Source organism: Neodiprion fabricii, chromosome 7, assembly GCF_021155785.1.
Source record: "Neodiprion fabricii isolate iyNeoFabr1 chromosome 7, iyNeoFabr1.1, whole genome shotgun sequence".
Classification (NCBI taxonomy): Eukaryota; Metazoa; Arthropoda; class Insecta; order Hymenoptera; family Diprionidae; genus Neodiprion; species Neodiprion fabricii.
The window spans coordinates 750,797-775,398 of record NC_060245.1 but is presented as its reverse complement, the minus strand read 5'-3'; the positions used below and the strand labels follow the sequence as shown (position 1 = coordinate 775,398).

The 24,602-nt window shown below is 47.7% G+C and overlaps 1 protein-coding gene across 1 annotated transcript in view; it reads left to right on the top strand.

Annotated features, from left to right (window-relative positions):
• Positions 1-1,102: 1,102 nt before the first annotated feature.
• The window catches only part of LOC124186573 (alpha-protein kinase 1-like), a 111,041-nt gene continuing 87,541 nt past the window's right edge, over positions 1,103-24,602 (top strand). The window contains exons 1-2 of the mRNA XM_046578405.1: positions 1,103-1,421; positions 1,650-1,943. Coding sequence (XP_046434361.1) covers positions 1,103-1,421; positions 1,650-1,943 — 613 coding nt within the window. The remainder of the gene's footprint in view (positions 1,422-1,649; positions 1,944-24,602) is intronic.

The window sequence follows — 24,602 nt, the reverse complement described above, 5'->3', positions numbered from 1 at the left end:
CTGGCGTTCTGTTCCTTGAATAAAAGGAAAAAAAGGAGAAAAGAAATTATTGTGTATCGTTTTGCCTTGAATTCGCCTCACAACGAGGTCTTCGTTAAAATACTTATATACGGGCGTCTCGGTCTCTCTGGGTCAAGGAGCAATGATCCCGGAATGACGAATTATAAAACCGTGCGAATTTGGTGATGTAATATAATAATTATAATTATATTTTTGTGCTACGTGCAGAAAATCGTCGTTTTATCTGCGAGTGGAGTGTGTTACTTTCGTTTCTGTTGCCCCCTGTATTGCTGCTGCCCCCCCCCCCCCCCCCCCCCCGCCGTTTTATTTTTATTTATTTGTTCAAACGTACGGCCTGGCATATGGAAAATAGTGTGAAGTGATACGAGAAGCAACAAGGATATTACGTCAAAAGTAAACCCCGTGCAATGCGTCTGGATTAATTGACGGGTGGGCGGCACATTCGCATCATCATCTTCGTCATCATCACCATCACCATAATCATCATCGTCATCACCATCATCACCATCGTCGTGATCGACGGGAAGCGACAGTGGCTGTTACAAAATCTAGATAATACAATCGGTTAATCGGTGGGATATTTATTGTGGATACCGGAAAGCGACGTGCGTCTCCTCCGTGTTGGATATATACCACCTCTTGGTCCAACACTACGGGAGCGACAGAGTTATTATACCGCGGTCAAAAGTCCGAGAGTGTGAGAATATAACCAAGCAGCGGGCCTCGCCTCGTCAGTCCTGGATTCGAGGCTCGGTTTCGGCGATCACTCATCCTCGGCGAGTCACCGAATAGCGATCGCTGATGTGCCAAGAACGGGCCCGAGGTATGACAGGCTGAGCGTCGTCGAGGTTGACGACGAGGAGGACGAGGAAGACGAGAAGGCGGGGTGTCATGAATTTGGAGAGAAGGATCGCGTACCAGGAGCAGCATCAGTGTCAGTGAGTGTCTGCGAAAGCGGCGAGGTGACAGCCTCGAGGAACAAGCGGAATAATAACGATCCGTCGGTGCGCGATAAGCTCGAAACCCAACCCCAACGAGAGAAGGGAGGAGGAGTGCAGCCGAGCGAAGAGGTCTCGGAATCATGGCCGCCGCCTGCTACGAGAAGGAAGTGGTGATCGGGGTCGGGCACGGGCACGGACACCACGGGGTCATACCGGCGACCCCGGCTCCCGGGCAGACGGTTCTGCCCCCGGCCTCGTCGGCCCTCGCTATAAGCGCCGCGGGTCCGGGGGGCTACAAGGAGTACTGCAAGGAGCAGGTAACCGCCTACAAGGACTACTCCCAGCCACTCCACGTGGACTGCAGCGTCGAGTACGAGCTTCCGAGCCAGGCGAAGCCGCCCCCCGGCGGTGGCGAACCCCTGCTAATGATACACCCCTGCTACTATCGGCGGGCCGAGCGTGAGCGGCGAAGCCCCTTTGTCAACAACCTCCCGCCACCCGCGACAGCCACGGTCGCGACCTCGAGTCGAAGCAGGAGTCGCCGATCGACGACTTCCGCGACTTCCTCATCGACGTCGTCGTCGTCGTCGTCCTCGGCATCGGCATCGGCGGCGGCGGCGGCGGCGGCGGCGGCGGCAGCGGCGGCGGCGGCAACATCGGCCGCTTCCAGCATCGCTGCGGCGGCAGCCGTCGCCGCGACCCAGAGTTCCTCCTACCACGCGGCTCTGACGGCCGCCGCGTCTCTTGGTCAGCAAGCCTCGCTGTCCCAGCAGCAGTTGGCTGCCCTTTCCCAGCAGCAGCAGCAACAACAACAACAACAACAACAGCAACAACAACAACAACAACAACAACAACAACAACAACAACAACAACAACAACAACAACAGCAACAGCAGCAGCAACAACAGCAGCAGCAGCAGATGACGTCCGTCCCTACGGCGACGAGCCTGATCTCGGCCGACGAGAAGGCCGTTATATCAGGTATTTATCAACACTACTTCCGGGCAATGCGTGCCCACCATCACCACCACCACCACCAGCACCAAAGCGTTGCAGCAGCGGCGACGTGTTCGACGGGAAATTCCTCCTCCGTGGCGGTGGGTGGTAGCGTTCTCCTGCAGCCGGCGGCCTCCTCTGCTTCCGCCTCTTCTTCTTCGTCTTCTTCGTCTTCCACCTCTTCTTCGTCGTCGTCGTCGTCTTCGTCGTCGTCGTACCGGCAGCAGTTCTCGATCGCCGCCTGCAGCACCGGGGCGGGCGGCCTCATTGCGCCCTCATCCTCCTCCTCCTCCACCACCCTCTCCGCGTCGTCGTCGGGGGGAACAACGTCGACGTCGCACCATCACCGCCACAACCACTCGCACATCCACCCCTACAGACGGCCCGCGGCCTCCTCCTCGCGGCCCCTCGCCTCGCACTTTACCGCCACCCACCACCACCACCACCACCACCATCATCACCACGCGGCCGCCGCCGTCGCCGCGACGTCGAGCGCGGTTTACGCTTCCGCGATCCACAGACGCCACGCGGCCGCCTCCCTCCACGCCCTACAGGCCGCCGGGTTCTACGAGGCTCCCGCGTATCACGCGCTTCTGCCCCAAAGCTAAACCCGGCACGCCGCCTCCGTCTCCACATCCACCTTCGCAAGCCCACCCCCCTCCCCTCCGGTCTCTCCGACGATCGATTGCCCGATTAACGTAATCGTCGCTCGACACCCACCACCACCTTCTGCCTGTATCGTCATTCCTCCGTTATCAACGAACCATTGTCGTTTCGATTCCGTAATAATTACCTGTCTCTTTCGCCACCGTGTCATGTACTACAATGTTCATGCTACGCAGCACGATGAGTCGAGTCTTCCCCTGTTGACGGAAACAGGGGGGGGGGAGGGGGGGCGAAAAAAAAATTTAAGAAGAACAAACTTGTATCATGTTAGCTATGTTTCCTTCTTATTACGGATTGTTGTTGTTGTTGTTGTTCTTGTTTATTATTATTATCATCATCATTATTATTATTATTATTATTATTATTATTATTATTAGTATTGTCGATTGCGATTGATTACTATTACTATTAGTTGCTAGTTTCTAATCGATAGCTATTATTCTTATTCTTATTATGATTATTATTATCATCATTATCCTCATCATTAACATCATAATCATTTCTATTATTATTCCTATTGTTATTATTATTATCGTCATTGTTGTTGTCATCATCGTTATACTTATCGTCATCCACGTCGTGTTTCGTATATTATATTGATACCTGTAAAACATACGATATACACGATAGTGTGTACAAGTTCACACCAGAGTCGAGAACTATGCACTACCAATGCGTATAAAACACCTCTGCCTAAATGTTACGGGTAAACGCTTAGGGCGCACGATATTTAGTTTGGATATTGTCGAAACGCTGCAGTTTTGTTATTGGTACATTCCGTCACTCACGCGTCGATTATTATTTTTTTATCGATCTATTCCAAGTCGTAGATCATTCTTCTTTATGCCGTACTTATTTTTTTTTTTCCATTGCCATTTGCATCATCTCTCGCGAAGGGCGATTAATCATCCAAATAACGAGCGTTAGTCGCCGTGCGTCGCGAACAAGATCCCTAAATTTCGGGTTTCTTGATTCCAACGCGATCCAAATCGAGACTTGCGGCATTGGACGTTATAAAAAATAAATAAAAAATATTCCGACACCTATATAGGTACGTACATATTTGTGTATACGTATAGTATACGCATGGGTACGTAGGTATGCGTAGGAACAACTTTGTACAGAAATATGCAAACCGCGGTTATTTTCTAATCTCGTCGGATATACCTCGGCCACCCTGCCCGTGTTTTCGTCTAACCATGTGTAATTAATAAACATATGCCAAAAATATTTAACGACTATTGAGAACGAACGAGTAGTTCGAGTATGTATGCGAAACGACGCGTCGAATTCTCTCTTCTCATTCTCCTCGTTCTCCTCATTCTACTCATTCTCCTCATTCTCCGCATATTCTCCTTTTCGAGTCAATACTTGTATGCTTGTACTACCCACGTATATAACAGTGGTCTGTGCATACACAATTCACAGCCAAATATAACTCGGTGCCATTCGCTTCAGAGGTTCCTCCCTACGTACGCATATGTATACATATACCTACGCCGTACGCCTATATATATATATATAAATACATAGGCACACGTGTATGTGTATGTGCATCGAATAGCGGTACAGCGGAGTCGTTCATTCAGCGGCTTTTTGCCTTTGTTTTTTGTTCCAAGTACCTTTTTGACGTAGGTATGTGTATACGTTACGTATATACTTTCCTGTAACGTGCATATGTATTACGCGTCCGTACGAGTGTATATTTTCTTCATCTCTTCTCTCTTCCTTATCGCATATTCATACCTACGGATGTAAGCTACAATAGGTATGCATGTACAGACGGTGTACTCGCCTTCAGTTCGAAATGCCAAAATACCGGTGATCGTATACAATAAAGTAGATAAATTCGTACCTACGCACGTGAATATATAACAAGAAATGAAGGAGGATATAGAAAATACAGTGCGCTGCGGCAGACAACACCGCTAAATAATTTCGACGTTGGTCTACGCGTATGTATAATTCAACTCTTTTCCAAATCATTCGAAACTTCATCCCTTTTCCATCGAGCAATTATTCTTTCAATCCTCGTATCACTGTGTCGTGTCGTTGTTGTTGTTGTTGTTGTTGTTGTTGTTGTTGTTGTTGTTATTATTATTATTATTTTTGTTGTTGTTGTTGTTTTCGGCACTACTCGCAAGCGGAAGACACGTGCATGCAGCGGCCATATTATTACAGAAAGGTGTGTATACATGTAATGTATTATGGCAATATTCGAACGTTCGCCAATTCGCCACAGGCCTGTAAAATATAGGTATACTCGTATAAGAGGGGACTCGCGGCCCGGTCGATATTCGATACTCGGAGAGGATATCCGATACGGTCGTCCTCCGACGAAAGGGGGAGAAGAAGGGGATGGTCGCCGATGCACCCGGAGATTGGAAAGTGCCCGATGGGGGAAACGGATAAAAGGGCAGAATGCCAGCCGAGACCGAGTCAGTCCGTACCTTCTCTGTACACGTACGCGTACCTATATGTACCTATATATGTGTATATTTATGCATAGATGTATATAAATACATATAGTTATACGTAGCGCACCGACGGCGCGGCGTGTGGTGTGACGACGGCCAGACGACGCGACGCGTCGGCGTAAGTGAAACTGATAGCGAGTATGCCGTGCCGTGAAGTCTGATGTTCGTTTTCCTCGTCCGTTACGTCCATCTGTCGGTCATCGGAGCGGCTTGCTTGTAATATGTTTGCACTCCGTCTAACGGGTTAGAACTTTCATAGTTCCTGAATTTTTTTCTCGATTTTTCTTTTTCCTAATCGATTTTCATAGCGAGCGAGATAGATTGATCGGAATTTCGTTATATTTTTGTTTCTCAATATTTTCTCACAACAAATCGCATCCGCCTACCTTCCACGTTATTATACATATACCTGTATGCGTATTGCTGTATGCTTGAATAACGTGATATACGATGTATTGCTTTTTGTACATATCATAGGTATGTGTCGTTGCTCGATTCAAATTCCTGCATTGTTATTGTATCTATGTGTGATGTTTACTCGAGAAAAATGTCGGAATACGAATGAGCAGTGATGAGTATAAACATTCGATGTGCGTTCCGAAGAGGAAAAAATAAAAAAGAAAAAAGCCCAAGTTTCTAACCTATAATTGTATTCTGACTTCACTTAATTTTAATCGCGTACACGTATTCTCCGGATTTTTATTTACAGTTTATATCGACCCGAGACGCGTTGACATTCCGCATAATTAATATAGGTATAGCTATATGTAATGTGTAGATATTGCAGATCATGGGGAAGAAATTCTGAAAACACGAGAGATAAACCGCATATTTTTCCGTATCGTATCGATTGGTCGTACGGTTGGTTCGATAGGCGCAGCATAGTTTATAATAGATATACATTATTTAATGGAATAAAACGGAATGTATGTAAATCTCGCGCGCGGCACTGCACAGATAACGATTTTTAAACCGCGGTTCTGAACGAGTCGCTTGGGTATTATAGGTACCTATGCGTTATATCTCCGCTGTCTCCGCTGACGGAGGTTGTGACGTTGTAAGAAATAATATGGCTACCAAACGACTATCGTGCAACAAAAGAAGAGAAAAAAAACAAATAAGAAAACAAATGTCAACATGGAACAATGATGATGGTAATGATTAAATAAAATACAAGATAAATCGAACATATAGTTGAATATTTCTATAAAAAAGTACGTTTCGTAATACAGCTATATTCAGCATATATGCGATAACGATGTTTCTTTCTCATTGTGACAATGATGACGACGACAACGACAACAACAACAACAACAAAAACAACAATAATAATAATATTAATAGCATTGAATATGTAGAGTAAAAGTGAATCAGGAAAGCATAAAAAAAAACAAATTACAACCGTACATGTATGTATATGCGCCTCTTTTCAAATCCTTATGCGATGAGAATTTTAGTAATACTAATGGATATCGCCTGGATATTGCCGGGTCCGACTTTCTCTCTCTATCTTTTGACAAGTACGTATCTTATACATTGTATACTACTTTACAGATATGTAACCGAGGTGATTTTCATGAAAATTCAAGATTGGGATGATCAGTCGCTTGTAAATTTCACAACAAAATCTGTAGTCGCTATATCGTCATTATTATTATTATGCAGTATATCGCGATTATCGGAGGTTGTTGCAAATACAAATTTATTGCGAGTAAAAGAAAGAGAGAGAAAAATCATCAACTTATACGGTAGAGTATAAAATGACGCAGATTCGTATATATTATGTAGTATATACGGTAGTATATGGAATTATACATATTTACTCATATAAAAAAAAAAAGACTATAACATGGGTAATATATGCGATAAAAAGAAAAACGAAAAAAAAACGCGGTAATTGCAGTAGACTACCATATAATTATTGCTCTGGTCGTTAATTTGAATGTGTATAATCGATTGATAAATCTTCCAGGCTCACATGAGAGAAAAGAAAAAAGCCTCACAATAGAAAGAAAACTTTGAAAATACATGTGCATATGCGTATAATAATAATTAAAAGTATGCAGAATAGCGTGTTATATGTCGTTGAAAATATAATAACGATTACCTGGCTTTCTTCAGACAGTTGAACTTACGCATATGTAATTCAAAAAGACTGTTTCGCCGTGCGTACATTATATTATACCTGTACTGCATGTAATCACACACTCGCACACACACCCGCACACGCGTGCACCTATATATAATACAGTGTGCTGCGCGTACCTCTGGCATAAAAGACTTTCGATTTTTTTCAACTTCATTTCTTCACAAGTTTAATCTTGAATCCTCTAATTTCAGTACGAGCATAGTTGTGATTCTTCTCCCCTTTTTATTCCCAGATTATTACGATATTCTCATGACAATAATAATTATAACGATGATGATAATAGGTAACGATTACGATAAATGTTTGCGAATTGAAAGCAGGAAACAGCATATTTCTTCAATTGCAGACGGTGGATTGAGACTCTTTTAAAGGCAGACTCGATTTCACATCTATGTGTAGTTTATGTATGAGTGTGTTGTAATATGTAGGAAAGATTTCAAAACTAATCGAAAACACTTACATGAACAAATGAACATTCGCCTGTGACTGCGTCCGCAAGGAAAGAGATCTGGAAAGAGAAAAAAAAAACCATAATCAGATATTCGATAAATCTTACGAAGTATACGCATAGCCAAAACGCATAATACCATAGATAAAAGCTTATACATATTGTTGTCGATTAGACATCGATGCAAAGAGAGAAAAGGAAAAGACAAGATGAGAATGATCGAACTAGCGATAATGATACACATAAACATGCGTCTAATGATGATACCTATTATATATTCGTGCGCGCGTGTACACATGCACACGCACACACACACACACACACACACACACACTTATATTACGATAATGTACAAGTCTCTAGTGTGATACACCTCTACGCTTATTTCTCTGACCATAGTTATCTAAGTCTGTACATAATGTAGGTATACATATAATTATAATAGAAGTTCGAAGTATTTCAATGGTCTATAGCTGACTCGTCATACATATATGTGCATCAAGAGTCCTGTATAATTGATGATTGACTAATTGACACACATAAGAATTAAAAATATACGTCTAGTTTATATGATAATGACAACAACGACTGACGGCGCTAACAAGTAGGAAGGATTTTGTTGGTTGCAGGCGCGCACGTGCATAAATTTCGATATTTAGGGAAGGATGTTAATGAGAGAGTGAGAGTGAGAGAGAGAGAGAGAGAGAGAGAGCGTGAAGAGTGCAAGTGAGAATAAAAAGAATATATATGTATATATGCCTATATATATCAGCACACGTATGTATACATATTCTTTTTATTCTCACTTGCACTCTTCACGCTCTCTCTATATATATGATAATATAGTGAGAGAATGAGAGCTATAATGAAATACATATTAGAAAGATATATGACGGAAATAAAATGAGAAACGAACAATGAAAATTGTACGACGTGTGAGGTGATTAACGATAAGTCACGTCGTCTTTTGCGTGTAAATAGTGTGTATATATGAACCATCCACTGACTGTACAATACCACCCAAATATATTTATATTTCATGTTAAACATCAAAGCTTATTTATTATTGAGAGCATGGACTGCGGTTCTGACGTTTCGTATTTGCGACGGTCGTATGATTTCGTCATCTTTGCTAAATGCATTATTACACACATACCTACGTAGTTTTTCAATTGTCGACGGTGCAATTTTATTTACCATACACATGAACACGAATTGTTTACCTACCTCGCGGCTTTCGACCTCATCATTTCCGTCCTCAATGGGCACGCGAGTTCACAATCAATGAGACGGTATGTTTTTTCATCATTTACTTAACTGACGAACGTCGTTGCTGATAACGTGAGAACTCAGGGGTGGGGGGGGGGGGAAGAAAATTCAAAGATACGAAAGGCTGAGCCGCGGTCGTATGCAAACAACCACCCGCACCTTATATCCACAACCATTCCAAATTCACCATATATATATATATATATATATATATATATATATAATTGCAGCTTATAAATTGCAAACAACAGAATCAGTGCTAAATTTTGATTCGAAAAGATGTCAAAAAATTAATCGAAACAAGAGAACAAGAGAAAGAGAAAAAAAATGAAAAAAAAAATGTATAAAAATGACGGACAATCAATAAATGGCTGTTTTTCATTTCTGCACATTCATGCTGCATACACACTGTTTCTTTATCACAACCGTATTTACGAAACGAGGAAAGAAAAAAACAACACGCACACACTAAAAGGAAAAGACGAAAGAAAATATTCGAAGAACCTTTGACCAAGAGAAAGAGCGAGAACGCGGACGCATAACACGCACGCATGGACGGTAGGTAATCATTATTGGTTTTATTCATGATTTTTGTATTTTACTTTACTTGATCTATATGATTTCCGATCTGGTTGAAAATTTCACTTCTCTTTTTTGTCCCATATCATATCGAATCGCAGTATTGCCGCAATCATATCCTGCAGTATTATGACACATACTCAGGAATTATCTACCATCTTCTCTTATTATATTTTTCTTTCCTTTCATGGTTTTTGCGCAGGGTGGTGGTGTATCCGCCATCGTGGTGGATGGTTTATGTACGCACCTATAATAATTTCTCCTTCACTGCAATACGTAGGCCTAAATACATACATGCATACATACGCGTATGATATAATAGAATTCATTAAACAATACAGAAAGAGAGAGAAATTGTCATAGAAGGCGTTGAGCGAATGATCATGATTAATATACAGGTACATACTGCGGCGATAAGAATATGTATCACATATCCAACCAATCCAAGGTTTTCGCATTCGTTATCACCGTATGAGAATACAAATCGTGCAGACGGCGTTTGAAGTAGGTACAATAAAATGCCGTCAGCCGCCGCGTCAGCTTCCAGTAATTATTAATAAAGTATTGTAAAGTCGCGATTTCGCGAAATCCAGCTTTGCTTAAGTATTGTGCGAAATACGAGACTACGATGGACTTGGCCAATTGAACACGTGGCGCGATTGTGCAGTAATTTTAGTTGTATACTTACTCCGATTGAAACACTGTCGCACAGTTTGCACTCACACAGAGCTCACACATTTGTGCCCCAAATCTCCGCCATTCGGTTGAATATCAGTTCGTATAATGATATAAACTGTTCTTACGTTAGGAGTGTAGGGTCGTCAAGATACTTGGAAAATCTTTGCAGACAGCGTACAGGCTTGGATATCAAAAACGGTTTTAGAATTTCGCCAACTCGTGAAACCGAATTAGGCGAAGCGCGAAAGTACGTGTCACGCGGTTAATTACGACTCTGCCTCCTCTCTCTTTCTATCGGCTGACGATAAACGTTGCCCGCGGTACACATGGCACACGATGGTACGTACGAACTGTAATCCGTAAGAGATTTCGTATAACTACGTTAAATTAAAGATTTCACGTAATATCGAACAGTTCAACTGTACAATGACGCATGCAGCCCGGCAAGCGGATAAAAACTCGCCTCGTGCGAGATAAGTTTTTATTAAAATCTCGGCGCATTTTCCACCGCCCATGCATATCCGCTTCGGGTTGAAACGAAAAATTGACGAAAAATATTGTTTACGATCACCCGGTAGATTAAGCCTTAAACGACGCCGTTAAAACCCGTTCTTTACTCGTTCTTATTCTTCGTATTTTTCGCTTCTCCCATTAACGGTCAAGCAAACCTGTGTTGTATCGGTACTGCAAGGTAAGGGGAGAAGGGAAAGGGAGCGCAGAGGGGGGGGATTAAAACCACGGTGCGTAATGGCGATCAATGAGTTTTTGAATGATGAACACACACGTAGGCATAACGCATGAATATCGTTATCGAATCAAACCGTTCACCCGATATGAAATTGATTCGTAAACGCCCGGGATACGCGATTTATCGGAAATCCAATCACAGATCGCAAGTTGCGGGAAAAAAATTGGGTACGAAACCTACGACGACAAGGGGTTGCGAGGCGCGGCTAGGTGTAATTGGTGATTAAAACGTGATATTATAGAAAAATGCAGTTAGACGTGAGCGTGCGTGAAATTAAAAGGAAGGATAAAGGAAGGGCGAGAAAAAGGGAGAGGAAGAAAGGGCGAAGGGTAGAGAGATACAGAGAAATTCTACAAAGCCCAGTAAAATCCCGGCAGTTGAAAAGAAACGAAACGACGCCCCCATTATACATTATGTACACCGCGTATTCGATTTCGGGGAAAGAGAGAAAAGGTGGAAGAAATGAGAAAGAAAAGGTAAGACGAGAGGCGGAGTACGAGGTGCAGTTAACCACAATGAGTCGCAGCTCCTTCGATACTATCGTCAAAGGGAATAAAGAGTATATAAAGTTTAAGACCGCTGCCGCTGCCCGCCGCGTACCGACAATTATGACTTCTTGCCGGGAGGCCTATACCTATAACGCCTAACGCTAAGGAGGTGCGTTTCTCCTTCGCCCTACCTTGTGCCTTCTCGATGTTTTTTTATTCCTCCTCGCAATCCTTTTTCAAACCCCCCGCTACACGGGTTCGATGATTACAGACCTCGACGGATTCGCGTTTCTCCGACTCGGCTGCAGCTCGTACCTTTCGATGACCCGGCCGATGTTTTCTTCGAAAAATTCGACGAGTCAGGTATTGCAGGCATCCGGCACGATCGCTCGAGAGCCATCGATCATCCGTTTCAAGCCGAGGGGACAGCGGACTATGGCTCCAAACTGCAAGCTGTACTTCGTTGCACGTTCCGACGTTAACGCGCTTTCGGATACATATACGTTAACGAGTCCCGCGGGGGCTGGGAAGGGTATTATATCAGAATGCGCAGGGAAAATCGTAATAATCAAAGAAAGCTGGTGGCTCTGTCGCGGGATCGATAGGACGGGTGAAACGTGAGAAAATACTCAAATTGTCGGTCCATCCGCTCCGTTCTCGGGAAGAAATGTTTTACGAGCCTTCCTTCGAGGATCAGCCACACCCCGCACCCGAGGGGGATTAAGACTGGACCGGGGTTCTCGCGGGCGAAAACCTCCCTTCAACTTCCGGTAATATCAACGTCGGGCAAGCTAGTTGTGGGAAAACGGGGGTGGAGGGGGTGAGGATGTGGACTCGCCAAACTTTTTTGTAAAAAAATTCAAATCAGGACCGAAATATCCAACGTTTGTTGTATTCCCGTCTTTCCCTTTTTGCCTTCTTTTCCTTTTCCCTCCGCCGTGAGTGTATTCTTATATTTGTTCGGTACGGGCCTCGCGTTGTTTGAACACTGGCTTCACACTTGGCACGTTTGTCCGCCTCGTCCGCCTCGTCCGCCTCGTCCGTCTCGTTCGTCCGTCCGCATCTGTTTGCCCGCCCGCCGCGCCGCGCGGCGCGTTGAATTACAATAATATCTATATGTATGTATATATTTGTTGTACCTCGTACTCGTACTTTCGTCGCCTTCCGTCAACGTTATCTCGGCCCTCTTTCCGCATCGAGGAATTAGCGCGAGCAATATCGTTATCGAGCAGACGCGGACCGCGTTTACCACGACGTTTCAGGACGACAGGTACTCGAGGAACAATCAAATGGAAACGAGAACGAAGCGACGAACTTTCCTACGCTGTAGGTACCGTAGGTCCACGTGTACCGTGCTTAAGGTCAACGCGTTTCAATGCGTTTGCAGTTGCTTTCGCCGATTACTCGCCGCGCGTAATGCGACGAAGCAGGAATCGAGAACAACGGGCACTCCTTCTCCTCTTTTGGCAACAGATATGTAATAGCTTCTCCGGCGTGGCCGCAGCCTCCACTGTCAAATATCTCGACTGATTCATATAACCGCGAGGGTTATAGGATATAGGAGGAGCTCTGCCGTGGCCGCTCTTTGTAGGCGAGACAGGGAGTAATAAATGTGCCCATTAAACGTCGGCGTCGGTGCTCCTCGGTGGGCCGCAATTTCGGAAGGATAGGTAGGTACTTGAGCCACTGCAGCACCGGCGGGTGATTACTAATCGGTAAATTTTCATTCAAAGACCCGCGAGAGTCCGCCAACTTATATTATCTACCTACTATACGGCCGCGCGCGATATGCCACGCATAACAAAGCATAATCGCCGGCTGACGTCTTCGAACAGCGTAACTTATACATACCACCTGCAGCGGCCGGGAACGAATCGGTTCGAAAGTGTTTTGAAAAACGTGCCCCGTTAGCCACCGGATTCGTTGTTACGGCTCGGTGCGAATAGAGCAGGTGTACGTGTGTACGCCTGCAAGTGCGTACGATACCATTGGCGCCAGAGGAACGCGAAGCCGAGCGCGTTCGCCGTAAATTGTAATGCAGGTCGACGCGACGCGACGCAGAGACGAGGACGCGGGTAATACGATGGAAATTCACGGCTTCGCCTACTCGCCCATTTAAATGCACCGGGTTTCCCATCGGGATTATGGTTGTCCCGCACCTACCTATGCGCAGCTGTAGGTTCGTAGCTACGTGCCCCGTGGGACAACTCCATGCTCTCTACGTTTCGAAAACGCGGTTCGTTGTCGATGCAAATTACAAACGAGAAAGAGGGAGAGGGAGAAAAGAATTGGCGCGGCTGCGGAATCAGCAAATTCGGGATTATTATCAGCGTAAAACTCGATATTCTTCGGCTTCTTCTTCGCTTTGCGCTACACTCTATAAGGCATTTCGTGCCTGATTCATAAATATTTAAAAATCTCCAACTCGGCAGCGCGTGAACCGAGCTAGCGATGAAAGAATGGTAACGGAAATCGGCGAAGCTGGAGAGCAACGAGACGATCAGCGACTCTCGAGCGAGCCGGCACAAAGGCGCAGAGATCGTTCCGCTGAAATGTGGAAAACGGTACGCCGCCGGGCGAGGAGGGTGCGTCTACCGGAAATTTGATTTTCTTTCGGCTTCAACGATCAGTCTCGTGAATTATTATACGTAGGTTCGGGCAGCGGGCGCTCGAAACCCGCGGTGATACGGGTTGACCTTAGCTTTGGAATCCTAGGTGGGCAGCCGTCCGTCAGGCGTCGTCCCCCTTCGGCCTTAAGGCCTCGACGCACGGCTCGTACATGTGTTTCGCCCGGAGGCAGAAAAACAAACAGCCGTTTGTGCGTTCGGTGCCAGAGCTCATAAATAATAAACACCGATTGGATTCCGCGCGCGCGGCGTTATATTATACACACGTACGCAGTCTGCGTTGTCCTCCTCCACCTCCACCACCTCCACCTCGCCCACCACTCGCCGGCGTAGCTCTCTTATCCGATATATTCCGCAATTACTTTCCAGGCACTATACGTGACGCGCGTTTGCGGGCGTTCGCATCGCTCCGAGTTCGGTCCCGATATTTACAGGCGTGTGCGCGTACGCGCGCGTATATTATATTATTATGAGGCATGCATGTACAGCTCGCTTCACGGTATACGGAAATTGCCGATCCGTATCGTCGCGCGAGAACCGATCGGTCCGCAGTGCAGGAGGGAAGGAAGAATTAGGGCCGTTCGTGACCGGAGATACGATGATTCGGAGTCGCGTGACGCGCGCGACGGCGGAGGCATGAAGGTGGATGGTAGAGTAGGTAAAGTGAAAAATTCCGTGTCGAGGAAATATAAGATCTCTGATCCGTAGGACGCGTTACCGAGTATACCTGTATGCACGGGGCGACAGACTAGCGGGCGTATCCTCGAGAGGCTTCGAGCTCAGGATGCTTCCAAGATTAAATATGGGCAGAGGCGGGCGTGACGTAAGGAGGTGACGACGCTTAATGCCTGCACGTCGAAACGAATGAAAGGTTCAATCGGGCTCAATCCGAGACGATTCTCGGCGAGATTAGTCATCCGACGCCCCGAGCGTACGTACAATGCGGCTACAGCCGGGACGCCCGATTCGACCCGGTCAGGCCCGAGCGCTGACCAAGCGCGACTATCTCGCACCGCGCGGTATCGGAGTGCCAACTGACACCCACCCCGGGCTTTGCCGGTCTTCGTTTATACTCACTTTTACCCCCCTCGTTTCTCAAGGTTTTCACAGGTATACACTCCATTTACAATTAGCGGCAAGGCCGCAGCTGACCCTGGAGAGCGTGCAGTCTACGCGCACACGCGTGCTACGCGCGTAATGCCCCAAAGTGTCGAGGTGGCCGAGGAGGTTCGACAGCCGCTGCTAGGGTATAAGACCGATGCGCGGATATATGATTAAGGACTGTTTAGAATGGATGCGAGGAACGGACGAGGTAGTTGGACGATTAATCGTGCGACTGAGTAAAACGCTCGTTACTACGTACCAACGTCGAACGGCGGTCCGATCCGCCGATACACATACCCTGGAGTACCACCAGCCATTAGCGTAATGGAAGGATGGCCGGGTTATCCGTTGAAGGCTCAGAACTGCTTTCCGCTTGACGCCGCGTCTGCACCGCCAGAGTAGGTACGAACGAAACCGTGTGTGCGCGCACAACGTATGTATAATATGACCGGCATTAGCGCCCGATCAGCGCATACCGGACGGCCAGCTTCCACGTCGGCATCGGCATCGGCATCGGGAGGGGGGGTTTGCTGCAGCGTGCAACGCGGGTAATTGAATCACGAAATTGGCGTCGAGGCTCGAATTGGCTCTCAAAACTTTCAGAGACGACGCTGGTCGGTGTGAGAAACTTTTCCACCGGTTTCAGACTCGTTTTATTACACCGTAAGAGTTCTGGCAAACCAAACGGCGCTCCGCAAAATTTTACCACGGTCATCGTTGTTGGAACGATCATCGTCAAAGTCTCGGGCTTGCGGATGCTATTTTCAAAATATCCAACCTGCAGCTTTTGCACCGAATTCCCGCGAACGCAGGCACAGCGAGAAACCGAATCGTCCGGCTCGTTGTGCAAGTTTGAGCTCGCAGAAACGAGTCTTTGTCCATTCACGGGTACAGACGCGGTATATTCGGTTGCATAATACAGGCGGATGGCGGACGGCAGGCAGCTATCAGCTGAGACTGATATAGTATGTAGGTATAGTAACGGGGTTTATTTATGAGCGTTTTTACCACGGAGATCGAAAGTTTGATATTTTAAAAAGCCAGAGCTGCAGCCTCGTCGTCAGCCGGCCATTCGTCGTGCCGAAGCAAGAATAATGACTTGTGTGTTTTTTTACTCGATATACAAAGTACCAACGTCCGAGCCTCTTCACGTCGGTGGATAACCATACGATTTTTCACCGACAAAATGTAGGTATTAACGGTAATTTATTACCCAAGAGAAAATAATTCTCAGCTGTTGCATTATACACACGTATAAGCGTATAGCTGTGGGGATAAATTGTTGTTTAAAATTGTCCACCGCGTGTGGTATCGTTCGCGTATCCGTATTAATTGCGCAATCATCCGACAGCAAGGAAAAGAAATTTTTTTTCACTGGTCGGAGAGACGCGGCCGGTTTCCTCCTTAGATTGAACACACCGACAAGGGTGCAAACCGCAATCGCCGCGCGATTCGCAACAACCGCAGCGTTACTCGTGGATTTTCCGTCCAACGGTGAACAGTCGGCGTCGTTTTCCTCTACAACTCGATTCTTTTCCCTCGTGTCGACCCTTGCGAGAATTCGACTTGGGTATATCGCCGATGCACGTGGCACGCATTTCATAGCTGCGCTCTCGCCGGCGGTTCTGCCGCACATAACGTACGTATACGTACATTTCGGTATACGTAGGTTGGTATAGGATACGAACGATCGGAATGCGTCGCGTTGTACGGACGGGTGGCGCAGGGGTTATACGTACGTACAACAAGCACAGGTGCATCGTGCGTCAGGCGGCGAGGTGAGGTGTGGTGGGTGAAACGACGCCGAGAGGGACTCTCAAGACGGCTTGGAACTTTAACCGTAACCTGGGACGCCCCGTGTACCGAGCCGACGACTCAAAGTGCAGCGTGTATGGAGAGACGCGCATAACCGTATTGGTCGTTCGCCGTCGTCGCGGCGAAGGTTGGAGGGGAAGGACGGGTTTACGCTCGATCGTAGCCCCGTACCGGCGTCGCGCGAGTCGGTGTGAGTGGGGTTCGATTGTGTGTGGCTAATTCATTCAGACACGGGAAGTGACCTTTATTTTCCTCCTGCATGCGCTCCTCGGCATATATATGCGGTATATGTGTATATGGCAGACTTCGTAGCGTGCAGGCAGGCGGCGATGCCCGTGTAGGTGGGACTTGTAGTCGACGGTACGACACGCCGCCACCTAGATACCTATCTGCACCGCTCCTCGCGGCCCTGCGCATACAGACTGACTTTGCATAGAAATTCACATCGAACTTTGGGACGCCCGACCGGGTCTTTCGCCTTTTTTTTTTTTTTTTTTTTTTTCTTGAACAGCGAATACTAAATTATTCTTAAACACCCGCTTGGCAGATATCGCGCGGGTTGGGTAATTCCCCCCCGTAGAGTAGCCGCAGAACCAGGGTCCTCAACTCCTCTGCTTGTCTTTCGTTTCTCTCTCTCTTAAGAATGACGCGGGGACGTTGGCAAGAGACTTATATACATACACAGATATCGCTTGCGGAAAGACGTAATCGCCCGATGACCGGGTGCAGCATATACAATAGGTACATATGTATAATACACGTGCGGTGCAAACGGGTTTGCTCTGAAATTTATTTCACTTAGCGGGTCGACGCGGAGAGCTAGCGTTTATTATATATACGTTGGTTGGTATATTCCTGAGGCAATTACTCGTTGAAATTGCTCGCCGGTGCTCTAATGCGTACCAACTCGATGCTTTTTTTTTATATGCATATACTTTAAATGCTAATGCGGAACCACGGTGCCGAGTCTAGCCGAAGAGAGAGAGAGAGAGAGAGAGAGAGAGGGAGAGAGAAAGAGAGATAGGCCGATGTCGAGGGCCGGGGGTCGTTGACAAATAATTCGACTCCATATATCCCGCGCGAACAATGAGCTTGTGCGGCGAGTGTACGCCAGGTCTTAGACATCCTTGTGATTCTACCGGCGGCGGCGAGGCTTCGAGCCAAGGCATGCCTGACGTCGCATTATATGGTTACATCCTTGTGCGGCCAACACGGACGCAGCTAACAATGCTCGTGTCAGCCTTAACCTTTGCGCTGAACCTTTAGCCTGGCCCGCGGTTGCGTCACCGCGTACGCGGCTTCGAAACCGTCCTCGTCGGCGGTCGAGAGCGCTCGTCCCACGGACAGAGGTTTCGATCCTCCGCCGGCCGCAGCCCGCAATTTTTCAACTCACAGACTTCGTAGGAATCCTGCAGCCGGGGCTTAAATCGCCCGGCCGTGCTAGAAAATTGAGCTCGGTGGTCGTTGGGACATAAAAAGCGCGGGCCTGTCGTTGGCAGGCTTCCACCCTGGCCGCATAGCCTGCGGCGGCGGTTCGTTGTTGCTAAAGATAAACGAGGAAGCGAATTGAACGGGGAGGGTAGAGAGAAACTATGAAGAAAAATAAAAATCAATACATGATAACCGACGATGTATCGGTGAAACGTGATGGTGTACCTACTGTAAGTGTAAGCTAATTCCGTGGTCGTTCCTTTCGTTGCATGTTTCAAGAATCTCGAGATGCGAATAAATTTGGCTCCACGTATAATACACGTTACGTAGGTACGATACTTTGCGAGGGACTGTAGAAATGGCCGGACTAAGCAGCTCGGGGAGTAATACCTTCCTCGAGGGAGGAATCATCCCCTGCATACGGGTTTTGAATTTCGCTCGCACGAACTTTATCATCAATCGGCCCGCAGCTGGTTCTCCCGAATGCTGCGAATGTGCGCGAGTAACGATATTACAAAGATAGGTACGAGAGATATATAATTTGATACGGGAAAGGCTGGCAGACTGGCTGCCGGAGTGACGTTTAACAATAAGCCGCCTGGCACGGTGCGACGTCACGGCTCGGATGGCTGCCGATTGAACGAGGAGGTAGGTAACGTCGCGTCGAAGGTGGTTATATGTACGTACCTACCTCCACGCGGCGTGGCACCGTGCATCTCTGCCCCGCACAAACCGTAAAATAATTATTGTCCTTTCGCGTGTAATCTTGAGCTACGTCAACCTCCTCCTCCTCCTCCTCCTCCTCTGCCGCTGTCTCTGACGACTCCGAACCTCGAAACCCGCCGTCGTCGCACGGAACCCTCGGTCATTACGAGGCTTTTGTGTTTTTATTACGCGTTTTATCTAAATTAGCGCTTCCTTGAAAGAACCTGCAATTACGTAATCAAACTACGGGCTCCAACTCCGTATCTATACGACGTCCCGAATATACCTTACCTCGTGGGTTATACCTTACGCCCACCTTAAAGGTACCGTGTATAAGGTGGTATAATTAGTATAGGTATAGGTAGGCGCAGACGCTACCCGGCAGCGTCTAGATCCTCGCGCGGTGAGTCACCGTCGTCTAATCGTAAGCCGCAGGATTCCGTTGAGGTCGAACGGCTGATTTTTACAAATATGTCGGAACGCAGTGGAGTTTCATCGATCCGACGACATTGTAATTCCGCCACATGCGCCCTGGCCAATTACTCGGTAAAGGATCGGGATGATTCAGAGCCGGCGGCGCTGGCATTGCACCGCATCGATAATGAGAAACAACGAGGTCGTCGGATCGTTGGAAACGGACAAGTCCGAAGGGCGGTTTGTTAGCTTATAGATAGATTCCGAGTACGTCGCGCTGCAGCATCGCGAAGACGATAAAGCCGGAGAGTGGGTACGTACCTACAGTCGGCGGTGCATAATGGCGCAGAGATGAAGAAAGAGACAGAGACGGGGGACCCTTTGAAATAATATTAAGTAAAAAATAATACAGCCGACCATTGTTGGAGCCGAGAGGGGAGGGAATATAGCCTTCGGAGTCTCTCTATACACCCGTGGAGCGCAGGTACTCCGGTGAATAATAAACCATCGCCGGAGAACTGAAGTGAAGTCTTGGCCGGGTCCGCGCGGCGGGCATAGAATATAAATTCTATAGACGTTCGTTCGGGTCCCCGGTGAATACCTACCTACCCTACTGCAACCTACACATTCACTCGCTTCACCCTTCGCGTACCTAACAACTTCGTTATACTTCGTACTTTGCGCTAGTGCGTCGCGTCGGTGGGCGTAGTTAATTTTCGAAACAAAGCCATCCAAGATTTCTTCTTCTTCTTCTTCTTCGTCTTCTCCTCCTCCTCCCCCCTATTTTCTTGCTGCCTCTTATTTTTTCACCCGCGCGAGTTACGGCAGAGTTTGTTCGCGCAGGAAGTCTCGCGCTCTATGAAATGTTGAAACTCCAGGCTCTCTCCTTTCGAGGTAGTTGCCTTATTTTTCCATTTTGTAAGACTATCGGGAAACGAGCAAGGTGTACAAGTATAATAATACTGTCGTAGGTATAACAAACAGCGAGATTCGATTCGACGCTGGAATTGCGTTAGGTCCGGAGATAATTGATTAGCTCCCCGATTATTTAAGCTACAGGAGATGTGTATACGCGCAGGTGTACCTTATACGACGGGTAATTACATAGGTACAGACACGAGGATTTGAAACGAACAGCCGGTAGGTGGGTACATGTACAGTGCTCTCAGCTACCAGCCACAATGATAATTGTCGAGTCTTCTTGGGATGATTGATGAACGACAAATTCATGCAAGGTTTTATCCGTCTTCCGCTTCAACCTCCCCGAGACCACGTGGCGTGAATGTATACGATTATTCACATTTTTTTCCTGTCCCTTGCCCCGCTAGTCTCGACGTAGGTATACTCGAAATGAAATCTTTATCGAAAATTCGCTCGTACAGAGTGGTTCGTCACCTCGCGGAGCAACACGATCGAGGTACACCCATCGCACAGCTGATGGTAAACAATATCGGAGAGATGCGGAATGGAACGACTGCTCCCGAGGTTTTTTACGGCACGTACGTTACAGGCGGGCAGGGAGCCACGTAGCATATCGCGAGCGCGTAATTACGGATTGTCGTAAAATTTGTGGATGTAATTGACGCCGGCTTCAACGCGAGATTACAACGTAGGCCGTACACATGCCTCTATATAGCGGTTGCCTTCCTGCCTTCCTGCCTGCCTTGTTCGAACCACGAGCTTCGCGCACGTGCAGATGGAGCAGAAGCAAAGGCCTTATTCGTATCTCCTCGCCCGCAAGCGCGCATATAATACAGATATTTTGTATTCACATTCGTGGCATGAGCATTCGCGCGTTTTATCCCGGGTGAATCTGTTCTAACGAGGTGCAGGCAGCCCTCGTCGTCGGATATGGCTGCATATCACGTTCAGGACCGGGAGACTTCTCTAGGTTAATTAGACCCCGAGTGCCGGGTGCCGGTCCCTGACTCATTATCGGCCGAATCTATATCCGAGCTGATGCAGGGACAGCCCAGAGGCCGGAGGGACGCGAGATAGGGAACAATGGAAAATAACGAAGGTGAGAAGCGAGCGAGAGACGGGCTTCTCTCCGCTCTCGACCCCTCGTGTATTAAGAATCATTTCGGCGTAACAAACTTGAACAAACTTGGTGGTGAATCGGTCGTCCGGGCAGGCGTGACAGAAGCTGCCGAGTTCAAGTAGAGAAGTGGAGTCAGTCAAGCCTGGGGAAAGAGAGAGAGAGAGAGAGAGAGAGAGAGAGAAAGAGAGATGCGGAGGGGTGGAGGATGTAGAATTATGGTCGCAGTGCGGGGGCCCGAAACACGATATTTTTACGAGCCAGGCGTGGGGCCTGAAAGTTCGACGCGGTTAACGCGGTCCTCCGTTCCTCCGCTACTTCGGATAATGGCAGGCCTTCGTCTTCTTCTTCTTCGTCTTATTTTTCTTCTTCATCTTCTTCTTCTTCTTCTTCTTCTCCTCCTCTAAAAGATGCGCACACATGTTCTCGGCGCAATCTGTAATCTAAGATTGAACGATGGAAAAATCGGCTTAGGGAACAAATCCGACCGGTCGACGGTCAGTCGAGCGTGCATGTAGGTATATGTGTATAAAGCGCCGTTGCACGCGTGTGTGCGTCGATGCTTGGAGGGGGGGGGTTGATCTTGTAGCAAGGGAAAAGCAGACGGACATGCACGACAAACGAATTTGGTGGATTAATGATCCGGGTCCAGGGCTCTCTTCCCTTCTCTCGGCCCGCTCGGATCGAACCCCGGTGATTATCGGGCTATGGCCTCTGCCGCATGCACGTCCCTCTCGACATGATCATGCTATATTACGTGGACGTAATACCTGAGAGGATCGGGCAGGCAGGTCTCGCACACATCTGTAATACCTGATGCCCTGATGCCCATGCACGGATCTACCTTACCGCAGGTATACGCATAGGTATACCTTGTATACATCTATGTATGTACATTGCACATCGTACATACGTACATACCCGTTCGGTCGCGCCTGTAGCGGAGCATAGTAGCGAACTTTCGCGATTATAACAATCTCGCGAGAGATTCCAATTTCGAAGAGCCGGAGCCCGGCTATCGTAAAAGTAGTAGTCATCGGAGCCCCGGAATGGCCGGGTAATAATATTTTTTTTATCGCCCATTTGGCGAATAGACGGGATTCCGCCAACCCGGTGCCGCTCTCGGATTCACCCGCCTGCAACAACTCCCCCTTCCCGCCCTCGGTATACTGCCGCGCGATTTTAAGACGTAGATTTCCATCGGCCTCGCGAGCCCGTAGGTATCGGTAACATCCAGAGTTTGATTGGCAATAAAGGCGAAACGGATATATAGGGTGGTGCGGGGGGTGATGTTCCCTGGCTGCCGAAGGCGAAGGAACTTGTAAACCGGGCAACAACATTTTTCCCCGGGCATCCCGTAATCCAGCGGCCGTTGAACAGGTGCTATACGCGCACGTTATAACCGTACCCGCACTGGCTGCTACGCTACGTCTGCGTCAAAGGTGGGTTATAGGTGCCTACCTACGCAGTGTGTAGCCCACGCCCACCCATCACCGGCGTCCGTCGCGTCGTTCGGTTTGATTGATGATACCGAACCGTCGCGGCTTAATGAATGGGACAGTTCACGGCGAGTGGGAGAAACGCGTTGCATAATTTCTTTTCAAACTTTTCAGTCTCTCTCTTTCTGTGATTTTGAACATGCAGGTAATACCGTCGAATAAATTGCGACGGACGTAAATAAAGCGTCATCTATCAATTTTCGCGTACATCTGTCCAACTCTTTTTCACACTCTCTACATCCATTTATCCCTCTCTCAGGCACACTCGAGATAAGACAGAGATAGAAGGAAAGAACCGGTAAATCCCTGTGCAGAGTGAAAAAAATAAGGTCGAGAGTTTCAACCCACCACTCGACAAGGCGTATACCTTATACGAAGCGGCGTTCACCCGGCATATAAGTGGAGAAGTGTTCGTTCGTCGCTTTGCATCGTGCATAGGAAAAAAGGAGAAAAAAAAAGAAAAAAAAAACCATACACCGGATGCATCCTAAGCCCGGTTGCACGATCCACAGAGGGGTGGGGTGTGCACGAGGATGCGGGGAAATCCCTCGAAAAAGCCTCGCGATATATCACGCAACGAGACGAGGCTGCACCGGCATAAATTCACTAGGTACCTCCGAGTCGTTCCCGATTTTCACCACTTCTGCGTCGCCTCGTATATACCTACGTACGCACGCGGTTTCTTCGCGGCTGGCTGTCTCGGGCACGTGAAGAGGCGTTATTCTGAATTTTTCGAGCCCGCAGCCTGTCAAGTTTGCGGAACGAAAAATTCCCGGTTACATTTATTATTCCGCGCATAGTCTGCGGGTTCTGCCTGAGACAGCTCGGTCCCTTCTTTCCTTCCTTTCTTCCTTCCACCGTTCGAGCGACGTGCATTACTGCACGCCGCGCCGGACAATATACCGCGGTAGCAGCGGAACGAGTGTCGGACCCGTTAAACTTGATGCCGAATATGTTGGTCCTTGCAGTGCCCTGGACAAAGGTGTCGGCTGCCTTCTACTTGCAAAATTTGTCTCGGGCTGCTCCGGGTCCCTTTGAAACATTATTCCGAGTCTCGTAGACGGGATCTGTCTGGCTGCGTAAGGGTTGAGCACGGTGTTTTTACACACGACGAATTATACAGACACGGTCTTACGTACGACTCGTTCGCTCTCTACTACCGCCGTGTGTACGTGGCGAGTGCCAGACGGCAGAATCAAGCTATTATAACAGCAGCTACAGGCTTTACAGAATTGCTGCGGATGCCCCGTTCGAGCGGAGGGGGAGTCTCGCGATTCCATCGTAAGGATGCGAAACCTACTTTCCAGTCGTTGCACTATCGACTGGAGGCACTCGAATCGATGTAATTTATTCGATATTCCTCTCTTTGAAAGGCTGCTGCTGCTGCTGCAGCAGTCCCTCCGACCGACTAGCGGACTGTGCGCCGTGCATCGGAGGAACAGCATGCCACAGAATGGAACATACGGGGGGCAATTCGACGCGTATTCTCTTTCCGAGCACGCGATTTTA